This window comes from Ostrea edulis, chromosome 4, assembly GCF_947568905.1.
Source record: "Ostrea edulis chromosome 4, xbOstEdul1.1, whole genome shotgun sequence".
In the NCBI taxonomy this organism is placed as follows: domain Eukaryota; kingdom Metazoa; phylum Mollusca; class Bivalvia; order Ostreida; family Ostreidae; genus Ostrea; species Ostrea edulis.
The window spans coordinates 56,265,677-56,279,330 of record NC_079167.1 but is presented as its reverse complement, the minus strand read 5'-3'; the positions used below and the strand labels follow the sequence as shown (position 1 = coordinate 56,279,330).

General features: G+C 32.1%; 1 protein-coding gene across 1 annotated transcript in view; it reads right to left on the bottom strand.

The window, feature by feature from the left end:
* LOC125667952 (RNA helicase aquarius-like) overlaps positions 1–12,807 on the bottom strand; it is a 42,471-nt gene extending 29,664 nt beyond the window's left edge. Inside the window, exons 1-7 of the mRNA XM_048901646.2 lie at positions 12,721–12,807; positions 7,237–7,357; positions 7,053–7,112; positions 6,900–6,940; positions 5,272–5,307; positions 5,039–5,084; positions 4,823–4,894 (exon numbers count right to left, since the gene is read on the bottom strand). Coding sequence (XP_048757603.1) covers positions 4,823–4,894; positions 5,039–5,084; positions 5,272–5,307; positions 6,900–6,940; positions 7,053–7,112; positions 7,237–7,323 — 342 coding nt within the window. The 5' untranslated portion in view covers positions 7,324–7,357; positions 12,721–12,807. The remainder of the gene's footprint in view (positions 1–4,822; positions 4,895–5,038; positions 5,085–5,271; positions 5,308–6,899; positions 6,941–7,052; positions 7,113–7,236; positions 7,358–12,720) is intronic.
* Positions 12,808–13,654: the final 847 nt, after the last annotated feature.

Genomic DNA, 13,654 nt, shown 5'->3' with positions numbered 1-13,654 from the left:
AGAGGGAAAGGTTTGTGGAAATTTAATAACTCTTTGCTTTATGATAAAGAATATGTCCAAAAAATTAAACAAACAATATTACAAACAAAAAAGCAGTATATGATTCCGGTTTATAATATCGATAATATAGGGTCTATTCCAGATAATGAAATTAATTTTATAATGAATGATCAGTTGTTTTTACAGGTATTGATGATGGAAATAAGAGGAAAATCTATTTCACATTCAGCTTATATACAAAAATGTAAAAATCATAAAGAAAAAGAATTGGGTGTTATAATAAAAGACCTGGAAGAGAATGAAGAATCGGCAGAAAAGTCTGATATTAGTTTGGAAGATGCAAAGAAGCAATTAGAAGTAATAAGGACAGATAAACTAAAAGGTGCAATGATTAGATCAAAAGCAAAATGGCTAGAGGAGGGAGAAAAACCTACAGAGTATTTCTGCAATCTAGAGAAAAGAAACTTTACGAACAAAATAATTCAACGAGTAGAAAAAGAAAATGGTAAAGTAATTACAAATCAGCACGAGATATTGGAGGAGATATGTAAATATTATGAAAATTTATATGAAAATAAAACAACTGTGGGAAATTTACGTGAATGGGAAAATGACGAATTATTTAGAAATGTTCCTATATTGTCATTAAATGAAAATTTAATCCTAGAGGGGGAGATAACTTATCAGGAAACAACAAACACTATTAAAAAAATGAAAAATAATACAAGTCCAGGAAGTGATGGCTTCACTACTGAGTTTTTCAAATTTTTTTGGAAAGACCTTGGAATCTTCGTTACAAGGGCATTAAATTCTGGTTATAATAAGGGAGAACTGTCAATTACACAAAAGCAAGGGATCATTACATGTTTACCAAAACCGGACAAACCAAAACAATTTTTAAAAAATTGGCGCCCTATTACCTTACTCAATACAGTTTATAAGATAGGGTCTGGATGTATTGCAGGTAGAATCAAATCTGTTCTCCCAAAATTAATCAGTGGAGACCAAACTGGATTCATATCAGGAAGAAATATTTCAGAAAACACAAGATTAATTTATGACATATAAATGAATTACACTCAAGTTAGAAATATCCCTGGCATGATCCTCCTCATAGATTTTGAAAAAGCATTTGATACAGTCTCTTGGGATTATTTAATAAGAGTGTTAAAATTTTTCAATTTTGGTGAATCTATTATTAAGTGGATCACAGTATTTTACAATAACATATCAACAACAATAAACCAAGGTGGAAATTTATCAAGGTGGTTTCAAAATAGGCGTGGTTGTAGACAGGGGGATCCAATCTCACCTTACTTGTTTTTATTATGTGTAGAAATACTTGCAATAAAACTAAAAGGTAATGAAAAGGTAAAAGGTATTAAGATAGGTAATATAATTCACTTAATTTCACAATTTGCAGATGATACTTCTATATTCTTAGATGGTAGTAAGGAATCTTTAGAGGCTACATTAGATGACCTTAAAGATTTTAAAGAGATGTCTGGTCTAACTGCCAATTATAGTAAAAGTCAGGTGGTATGGATTGGTAGTAAGAGATATTCAGTAAAAAGATTAGTGGAAGATAAAGAATTGATATGGGGCAATAATAAATTCCAAGTTCTTGGAATAGATTTTGATGTTGATTTAGGTGAAACAGTAAAAATAAATTTTGATAAAAAAATTATTGCTATTCAAAATCTTTTGAAACATTGGGAAAGAAGGAATCTTACTCCTATAGGGCGTATTACAGTGATTAAATCATTAGCAATTTCAAAACTGGTACACTTATTTATTTCATTACCAAATCCATCTAAAGACATCATAGACAAGTTAAATCAAATATTCTTCAAGTTTTTATGGAAAAGTCCTGTCGCAAAAGTTAAAAAATCAGTCGTCACACAAGAATATGACAAAGGAGGATTAAATATGGTAAATATTGAAAACTTTATTGCAAGTCTAAAATTGTCATGGATTAAAAAACTTCTCTTTGATACAGCCAAGTGGCAATCTATTATAGGAGCAGAAGTTGATATAAGTAATGTTATTAAATTTGGACCGTTGTATGCTTTACAAAAACTTGAAAAATCAAAGAATATGTTTTGGAGGGATGTAATTAAATCCTGGAAATGGTTAATATGTCTTTTTGAGAAAAAAAAATCTTCTGAACGTATGGTTAATAGTGTTTTATGGTACAATGAAAACATAAAGGTAAATAGAAAAACTTTATATCTGAAAGAATGGTGTGAAAATAATGTATATACAGTTAACTCAATGTTAGATGAGAATGGAGATATCATGAATTATAATCAATTCATGGAAATGTATAAAGTAAAATCTCATTTTTTGGAATTTTTTGGTTTAAGACAAGCATTGAAGAAAGCAATGAGAGTTAATGGAATAAACCAGTTTATAAAAGTTCAAGAACCTACTATTCCCATACATATAGCCCCTTTCATATATTTTAAAAGAAACAAGAAAAAACTGTACCAAATTTTTAATCATAGTGAAGAAAAACCTATAGGTCAAAAGAAGTGGGATATACAATTTGATATCTCTCAAGAAGAGTGGAATACAATTAATAAAAATGTTTTTACTATTACAAAGGATACAAAATTACAGTGGCTACAATATCGTATAAATCAAAAAATTTTAGTCACAAATTTATTTTTGTTCAAAATAAAGAAAATAGACAATGATTTATGTTCGTTTTGTGTAAAAGAAAGGGAATCAATAGAGCATGTTTTGTATGACTGTGAAAATGTTGTTTTATTTTGCAAGAATGTGCAGTCATGGTTTAGGGATTTTTTTTTCAGTAAATATTGTTGTTGATAAAAAAACCTTTTTGCTGGGTAGCTCAGAAAATGAAATGATCAATTTGATTAATTATTATTTAAAGTACTTTGTGTATGGTTGCAAATGTAGAGGCAATCCGCCTTTGTTAAATAACTTTATTACCACTTGGACAAATGTGTACAAAGTAGAAAGGCAGTTAGCAAGTAAAAATGATTATGTAGATGTTTTTGAGAAGAAATGGAATACATTTCATAAATTAAAAGATTTATAGATTTTAGATCATCCAGAATATATAATATGTAATTGTATATATTAATTAGCCTATGTATATCATCGGAAGTTATTATCAATGTCATAACAGTACATTTGTTATACATTTAAAACCTTTAGTTTGTGACAACCTATTAGATTAATATTATTTTGTATAGTGTACATATGATAAGCCAGAGTAATTTCATTCCTTTCTAATTCTCTTCCTTTTTTCCTATCTTTGAATGAATGCCTATTAGAGTGGATGTGTGAGTAAATGGTAGATAAAATACCCTGTACCCCCTAGTCAGGTGGGTTTGTAAGGGCATGATGTTAAAACCCTGACTGTCATAATGTGAATAAATGTTGTATGAACCTTTAAAAAAAAAAAAAAAAAAAAACAAAAACAAAAAAACTTGTCATTACGCAAATGATGGATCCACAGTTTACATAATTTTCTTTTCAAATAACTTTGTTGGGTCAGGAATTTCGGGGGGGGGGGGGGGGGGGGGGGGACTTTTTCACATCTCCCCTTTGCATTAGTGTAATTAACTGCTTGACAGGAAGGCATCTATCTATTTACAATGTATTCGTAAAATCTACCACATGCACATCTTTGATCTCATCAAAACCGGAAATAGACAGTGTGACGTCAAAATTATTGATTTTTGTGGTCTTGAATACAAAAGAGTTCTGCATCATGGCAGCCTCTATAGATGGCGGGAATTTCAATTTTTAACGTTTTAAAATTAGTACTGAAGCTTATCTAGGCCGTATATCAAAAGAATAATATGACAAATCTTTATCATATGATTAATCCTATCATTTATCATGTAAATTTTTTTTGGGTTGCCTATCACTTTAAAGCTCAGAAATTAATTTGTCTACAGACAAACAATCTCCAGCAACTCAATCCCCAACTTAGTTAGGGGATGTAAAAACTTAGATTAGAAGTGTTGCATGTTGATGGTGCAACAAGTGCATCTCTTAAACACTGAAAACTATATCTCATTTGCTTTTGTGATCTCATGTAACAATCATTACCTCTGTTTCTCCATCACAAAGTTAACAGTCCAGAAAAATATTCCTAACCCTTCTTTATCAATGACCCTAATCTTGGCCACATGACCTTGGCTCAAGGTTAAGAGTGAGCCACTGCCTAGTCTTCAGCCTTTATGCCAAGCTTAAACTTCATTACAAATTGGGGCCTAGATGTCATCCCAACTTATTTTACAAGTGACATTTAGCTTGGCCAAATAACCTTCATGCCATGCCCATCTATGATGACTGAATATGTATACTATTATTCTAGCCTAATCAGTGCTGTTTCTATCTGTTTTTTGTGCCTACAAAATTACCCATGCAAATTTGACCTTGATATCTTGAAAAAACACTAGGCTTCCATTTCTAATCATTGTGTCCCAAGTTTGATAATCCTAGCCTTATAAAAACTCTTAATCTGGCCCACTGGTTGCTGACAGTTGGACAAACAAATGCACTGCACTATACCATAATATAACTTATCTATGATAAGTTATAAAAATTATTAAACTATTTTCAAAGACTTTGGCCAAACATCTCTAAAGTCTTAGGGAAGCAAACAGCATGGAATTCAAAATTTTTGCACCCCTATACTTAGCGGTGCTTGAAATAAATTCTGGTTACAACTGGCCATATAGATTCAGAAAAGAAGTTAAAAATGTTCTTAAATTTACCACAGGTGGGCTTAGATATCAAAAGTCACCTGAATAAGACCAGGATTTACATGACAACTTACTTCCCATGGGGGTACTCTTTCTCTAAATTTTTCATTCACCATCAATATGATGGACATTGTGTGTGCATGACCCTAGAAAATAATCAAAATAATTAAATATAGCATCAAATTATTCATATTAAACACATGCTGCACTTCTTATCTTAAATTGCTCTATAATCAAATTTCACTCCACACAATCACTTTCATTATACTCAGAATCACTTATCAACTGACCTTTTTCTTCATGAAGTTTGGCCATAAATAATTCTCAAGGTACTGACTGAAATAGAAAACAATTGAAAGATTTCGAATTATGAAATTATATGTTTACTGTTTTTGACTTTCAATCTATATGTTTATGCACTACTTTTTTCTGTTTTAGTTTTTCTTTTTTTTTTTTTCTTCTTCATTTTTCACTTTCTTATAAATGAAGAATTTGCAGAATACCATCATGAAGAATACTTCACCTAAACTCTAACAACATGGTTCTTCTTGTAGAAAATCTAAAAAAGAAAGTGTATACATAGTAGCAATACAATTAAAAATCAACATACAGAAATCGGATTTATTCACATCAATGGAATACTCATAAGCAAAATTTACATCAAAGCTTTTAAAAATCTTATAAAAAAGATATGTGCACTTTTTTTAATTTTAAAATGTCTTCCTATTCCATTAAAACTTTATCTTTGCAGGGTTTGACATTTACTTTTTTTTAGCACTAGACCAGTTGGGCTACTTCAAATGATTTTTACTAGACCTGACCTTACATCCACTAGCCCCGACCAACTTTCCAGAAAGACGTTAACTGATAGTTTCTCAATATATAGATACTTAATTCAAGTTACAAACGTTAAGTTTGAACTAAAACATATTTAATTGTCTCCAAAAAATCTTTAATCTTGTCATTTATTTGATGCTTTTATTTTCAAACACATTTTCTGTTTCTTTAAATTTTACCGGCACGGAAATTATTTAGTCCATTTAGAATAAAATGACCTAAACCGTTTTTTTTTTTTTAATTTCTATTTCATAAGCTCTATTTTGAGTCTTCCCAACCTTTTCATTTTTTTTTCTCTTGGGACATCTTTCCTTGAGGACGAGAAGGCATATGCGACTACGAAAAAGGGCCCAGGTGCGGCAGCACATCATAATGAGAAATCGGAGATAGAAATCTCTAGATGTTTGCATCACAATAAAAAATATATAGAGACATTCCTGCACATATATCAACACCAAAAAATGGTTGTTCATAACGTAATTTATTAATTGGATAAACACTTTCTTATAAATATTTAATTCAATTAAACTCTTTTTTTAATGAAAATGAATTCAATTTATATCTATTTATCCAAAACATTACTTTACACACATATTAACATCGAGTAAATTTCGTAAAACATCACACCCGACTTATTTATTAGAACTATAGATAGAGATTGTGTCTTCACGCGGTTCAAACTTGCTCTCAAACTCTTTGCAGTTATTTTCTTCTTTTTAGCCAAGAATAAAATATCTTGTGGTTTAAAGTAAAGTTCGTTGTTTAAAAAAAACCAGTCAGACTAGTAAATCGACATTTTACCCGACCGGACCCAACATTTAGTAGACTCGGTCGGTCGGACATGCCTTAGTGTCAAACCCTGCTCTGTACTTTCAGAAATGAAATATTAATCTATTCATTCAAACCAGTGTGTTCAAGATTTTTTACTACCTCATTTCACAAATCATATTCTTGTTTACGTCACCAGCTGAAGGCGAAAAGACACAAAATTTTGACCAATGGACAATGCTCAAGGCCATAGGCAGTAAGGGCTCTTTTACATGCCAAAGTCTACCATGACATAAGACCTCCATTTTTAAGGTTATACCTGAAAGACCCGTGACTTTCACCTCTAGTGTTGGGTGCTTGGTGAAGGAACAGTCACTACCTACATTGTTTTAGGTTCATCACAGTGCAAGTATCAAAGCAAGCACCCTAACTACTAAGCTACCATGACCAGTTATATCGTTTTCTAAATTGTTGCCCAATAGTATATAACATGTTTTTTTTCTGTTCCTTGATCAGACATGTAAGCATAAATATACAATCACTCACTTGGACGCCAGCAACTCATCTTGGAAAACTTTTTCAACAATCTGTTTATTTAAGAAAAAAAACCCATTTTTTTTAACAGAGAAGAAAAATACGTCAAGAAACACAAATTCAATAAATCATTCACTTTGTGTATCAGCTTCTTTAAATGTGTACCTCTGTCTTAAATGGAACAGCATTTTCCAATGCTTGCTTGGACCAATGTTGACTTGCCAGCTATAATAAAGAATCAGATTTAATAATGTTAAAAATATAATATCTGCACTAATATATCTGAATCTTATTTGCCAATCAATGAAAACTATCTGAATCGGTTATAAATACTGTTATGAAATGCCACCTGTGTGATGTTGTCCTCCTGGATCTGTTCAACAGTCAGACTCTTGTTCTTCCTATTGGTTTTACCACTTGCATTTGGTGTACTCATTGTGCAGGTTTTGGAAATACACTCACATTATTGCCTGAAAATAAAGTTCCACTATATTGTGCATATCAAATTTTGCAAAAATAAAATGCTGTACTGTATAAAGAAAAAATTTCAAAAAAGTCAAACATTATTCAGTGTCGGAGATTGATTCTTTACAATTAAAAGTTACATAAACTTTCTCATTATAAAAGTATATAATAAATAAAAAGTAATTATTTACTGCACATATTTTAAGATAATTAAATCTTTTCTTCTTTTCCCTAAGGGTGGATAACTCTTTCAAAAGGTTTCAAGTGCAGAATCATATGTGAATTTGATCTACTTCACGTTCATCATTATCTAACAATATATATTTGTCTTGATTTAAATCATTCAAAACTGTTCAATCTCCTTTCATTATAACATACATTGAATACCTTAAATAAAGTGCCTATGCACAACCGACTTAAATTAATCAACACTAGGACTGATACATTCTAGGGGATAATTGGGGGGTGGGGGGGGGTGGGAGTTCCATGGTGAAGTAAAAGAACCATTCAGTGACCATCAAATATTTTGCCTTTATCTAGATTTGTAAAGGCATGTTCTGTGATATCAGTCAGCAATGTAAGAATCTAAAAGAAAATGTTCAATGCTCAAAATAATACAGACAGATGCAAGATCTTAACTCATTAATGATCAACTTGTTCACTTGAAATGCTTAAACTTTGACCAGTGTTCAAAATTAACCATAGACCTATAGACCGAGTCTATGTCAAATGACACCGGTCTACGCCAATTGTAATTGGGATAGACCAAATTGTCTATGCCGATTTTCTAGATTTAAAGCAAAAGAGTTATCCCAAAAGTCGACATCTGATAAACGTTATGAGGAAAGGAGGACATTGTTATGAAAATGGAAAGAAAATATGCTTTCTAAGTATACATTAGAAGTAAATAATAATGTTTTAAATCTGTTATTTTTTTTCAATGTTTCGGTCTATGCCAATTCGATGAGGTTTTTGTCATCTTGTTTTGACATAGACCCGTGATCTATACCAAGTTTTGAACCAATTTCGAACACTGACTTTGACCCAAGACCCTTCCATTCAGACTTTTTATCACTCAATGTTAACCATACATGATAGCATCTGATGACAACTTAGAAGAAGACGATTCAAGATCTCTCTCTCTCCACTTTCGTTCAGGCCGGTGAAAATCCGCGGCGACAATTTTTCCTGTTTTGAACTGTAAAAGGTATACATCATAATCTTTGTTTTAGAAAAACACAACAACTAAGTCACAGTAGACGAGTTAATAAATTTTTACAATAACCTTGATATTTCAAGACTGCTTGCTTTTATACCTTGAGTACACTTGGGTCAAAGTCAGTGCGGAGCGAATAATATTTGACGTTGTTGACGTTATTTATTAATTTGTTTTCGTACTAAATTGCAATGTTGCCCATTCAATGAACATCACTGGGTTTAACCCGTTAACGTAAACAAATGTACATATCAACAACCTCTCCCAATGACTTAAACAGGGGGTCCAAAATAATCGCCGCACCAGTATTGGCCATTGTGCCGCTGGTCCTACAACATCTTGAATGGCCATCCAAGATTCGTGAATGTGTCTGTTGCGTGATAACATTCTGCTGTCGTGGTATTGATTAATAAATTCCCGCCGCACGAAATTTTTAAATATAGCGTTGATGCAGCCTTCAACCAAAATGCAGTTTCATGCAGCGCCCCCCCCCCCCCCACCCCCTCTACTTAAATGTAATATTTATTATACTGGGAAAAATTTGAGTACAGCATTTATTCCGTGATTTAAACAAACAAAAAATTATTAGCTGCCCAATTTAATCTCTAAATAATGTGACGGAATAAACCGTATAGCGTTTATTCCTTGATCCACCCACCCCCCAAAAGGAAATAAAATTAATGCTAACTGGCCAACTAAATCTCTGAATATAATATTACGGGGTAAACCTTTTCATAGTGTGTTCCAATTTATATAATATTAGGAAAATTTTAGTATAGCGTTTATTCCGTTAAATACAAATAAAAAATTATAAACTGCACAATTTCAATATCGAAATATTATCACGGAATAAAATGTATAGCGTCTATTCCGTGATTCTCTCTCCCCACCCCACCCCCCCAACATGAGATAAAATTAATGCTAACTGGTCAACTAAATTTCATTCAAATGCTTATGTATTTGTCTCTTGCATTAAATTTCATTTTTGTTTTGTTAATACGGGTTAAAGTAAACTTTCTAATTTTAATTATATAAAAAAAATTTGTATCGTGTATTGAAATGCACGTTTATTCCGTTTCTAAGTTTTGACTAACAATGGCATTCCTTACTAACAATTGCATGAGTAGCGTTCAATTTTTTTTTATTGTTCGCATTCAATAATTGCTTTCTATTCAAGTGAGGTACACTAGGTTTAAGATATCATTTCTGTTTTGTTCCCTAGAGGGGTCGTTTTCAGATTGCGTGAGAAAGGGAAAAACCATGCCAAGTTAGTCCCGTATAATGGAAATCTTGCTTGAACGGTGGATCAAACATTTTAAGAAATGGTCTTTTTTAAAAATTATTATTATTGAATTAAAAACCTTTTCAAAATGAGTAGAGATGGACAAATACAGGTTTAAATTATTTTAAGACGCCCCGATTCCTTTCATAGAATGTACACATGATGGTATGTTAATTGCAAGGGAAAAACTTGGATTTGATGTAAATGTTATTTTTTTTCCTGTTCAATTTGTGTATAAATTTCTTGAAAGGAATTCCATTGTACTGTATAGTAATTGTAAAATGAGACGCACATTTTCAAATGTATATATTTGTTGTACGTTTAACCCGTAAAAATTATTACATATTGTATGCTACTGTTTCCTTTCACAATAAAGAGGTATGTTTTAAGTAAATGTGTAATTATTTAGGCATTATCATGTTATTTGATTTCGCGATAAAGTGTAAGAGTTATTTGCCTCTTAAATTTGGTTTATTCCCTTCAATTACTATAGGAACATGCAAATTTTCAAACATTTGCATATGGCACAGGTGAAAGAAGTATAAATTAAAACAACCTTGTAGGTGGGAGGTGGGGGAGGGTGGGGGATCACATGATTATGCCTTATTTTGTAAACCACGTCTATATATATATACTTCTGTGATTCACACCGGTGCTAAAATTTTAGCACTATATTCATTGAAATTCACCTGAAATTCTTCCCTTTTAGAGCGTTATAGCTTGAAATTGGAAACTTCGTCTGTATATACTCCTGTTATTCGCACCGGTGCGAATAATTTTAGCACTATATTCATTCATTAAATGTCGTATTCATTGAAATTCACCCCAAAACTTCCAAGCCCCATTTTTTATATACTCTCCCCCAAAGAAACCCTTTCCCCGGGAATTCTTCCCTTTTTAGAGCGTTTTAGCTTGAAATGGAAACTTCGTCTGTATATATATACTCCTGTTATTCGCACCGGTGCGAATAATTATGGCACTATATTCATTCATTAAATGTCATATTCATTGAAATTCACCTGAAATTTTTACCTTTTTAGAGCGTTATAGCTTGAAATGGAAACTTCGTCTGTATATATATACTCCTGTTATTCGCACCGGTGCGAATAATTATGGCACTATATTCATTCATTAAATGTCATATTCATTGAATAATTATGGCACTATATTCATTCATTAAATGTCATATTCATTGAAATTCACCCGAAATTCTTCCCTTTTTACCTTTTTAGAGCGTTATAGCTTGAAATTGGAAACTTCGTCTGTATATACTCCTGTTATTCGCACCGGTGCGAATAATTTTAGCACTATATTCATTCATTAAATGTCGTATTCATTGAAATTCACCCCCAAATCTTCCAAGCCCCATTTTTTATATACTCTCCCCCAAAGAAACCCTTTTCCCGGGAATTCTTCCCTTTTTTAGAGCGTTTTAGCTTGAAATGGAAACTTCGTCTGTATATATATACTCCTGTTATTCGCACCGGTGCGAATAATTATGGCACTATATTCATTCATTAAATGTCATATTCATTGAAATTCACCTGAAATTTTTACCTTTTTAGAGCGTTATAGCTTGAAATGGAAACTTCGTCTGTATATATATACTCCTGTTATTCGCACCGGTGCGAATAATTATGGCACTATATTCATTCATTAAATGTCATATTCATTGAATAATTATGGCACTATATTCATTCATTAAATGTCATATTCATTGAAATTCACCCGAAATTCTTCCTTTTTACCTTTTTAGAGCGTTATAGCTTGAAATTGGAAACTTCGTCTGTATATACTCCTGTTATTCGCACCGGTGCGAATAATTTTAGCACTATATTCATTCATTAAATGTCGTATTCATTGAAATTCACCCCCAAATCTTCCAAGCCCCATTTTTTATATACTCTCCCCCAAAGAAACCCTTTTCCCGGGAATTCTTCCCTTTTTAGAGCGTTTTAGCTTGAAATGGAAACTTCGTCTGTATATATATACTCCTGTTATTCGCACCGGTGCGAATAATTATGGCACTATATTCATTCATTAAATGTCATATATATTCATTGAAATTCACCCGAAATTCTTCCCTTTTTACCTTTTTAGAGCGTTATAGCTTGAAATTGGAAACTTCGTCTGTATATACTCCTGTTATTCGCACCGGTGCGAATAATTTTAGCACTATATTCATTCATTAAATGTCGTATTCATTGAAATTCACCCCAAAACTTCCAAGCCCCATTTTTTATATACTCTCCCCCAAAGAAACCCTTTTCCCGGGAATTCTTCCCTTTTTAGAGCGTTTTAGCTTGAAATGGAAACTTCGTCTGTATATATATACTCCTGTTATTCGCACCGGTGCGAATAACAGGAGTATATATATAAGGCCGATCTTTCAAAATATCATTCATATATTTCTGAATAAATCTTATATTTAAAATACAATACGATACAAACGCTACAAATAAAATAAAACTTCAGATTTTCATGTTTATTACGAAGGTATATTCTCTCTATTTAGTTGCACCTTCACCTATTTTTAACACTTGACCTTCTCAAAATGGATGGTACTCGAGGTTTTGCTTTTTGTTTCAGTTGCTATTTTTCCTCCATTGACAGTTTTGGCGTAACGTCAACAACGTCAAATATTATTCGCTCCGCGGAAGCGAATAACAGGATAATGCCAGGGTCTGTCTATTATTTAACACAGAGAACATTTAAAACAGAAAAGAAACTCTTTCATCTGTCTCGAGTTTTTAATTTTCTTGACGAATCTAATTTGCATGTACATGTTTCGATTAACAATGCCCTGTAAATGTGAACTTAACTAATACACAGTGTGTATAATAAACTCTTTTGAATTTCTATTTTCTTACCAGTTAATGAATGTTAATTTTCTAAACAATATCACAATTCACATGCGATCGTTTTCAAATCGTCAAAGAGGATATACTAAAAGTGAAGTAAAAAGAAAACCTGTACCGGTAACACATGCGATATATCCGGAAAACTATTTAAATACACCGAACCCAACATATAGCATAATACTTGTATCGTAATATGCATACCAATATCGTGATAAATATATGAATACAGACACATTGTTGTAAAGTAGTTAAGATTTTATCAAACCCTTGAGGAGGGCATATGAAGCATAAAGTAGAACATTCCAAATTGACAACATCAATAAATTGTAGTAGTTTGGGGATATATTGTGGCCATTAAAAATAAAATTTATTTATGAAATTCTTATATGCACACGTGTAATCGCACAATATTGGGTATTATATAACCACAGAACTTTAGTAAAAAAAAAAAATGAAGTAATTATTGTTTTACATTTATTTTATTTTTCAATTTCACAGAGCATCCTTTCTTATTTTTGAAATGTTGAGTAAAAATTTTGCTTAACTTGATTAAAGTAGATGATCTTTTGACATAATCCACATACCTAATTTGCCACAAACGATATAGTTTCTGTCTATATAAGAACTCTCTATCTAGGTTTCAATAAAAGAGGGTGTTTTCGAATCAAACTGAGGGGGGGTCCAAGGTCTTTGTAGGATTCCAGAAGTTTCGGGGTTTTTATAGCTTTACAGTGAGATTGAAGTGTGGGTTTCAAACGTTTATTACAAAATATCGCCCATAATTTGGCAAGAATGACTAGCTACTCTAGTATCTCGTGTATACACCCACCCCCTCCCGGGGGGGGGGGGGGTTAAAAAGTATATCTAGGCGAAATGAGGATTGAATGTGATAATTTTGATTGAGGCTGCACTCATCAATCAAATTTCACAGCCAAATCGTATT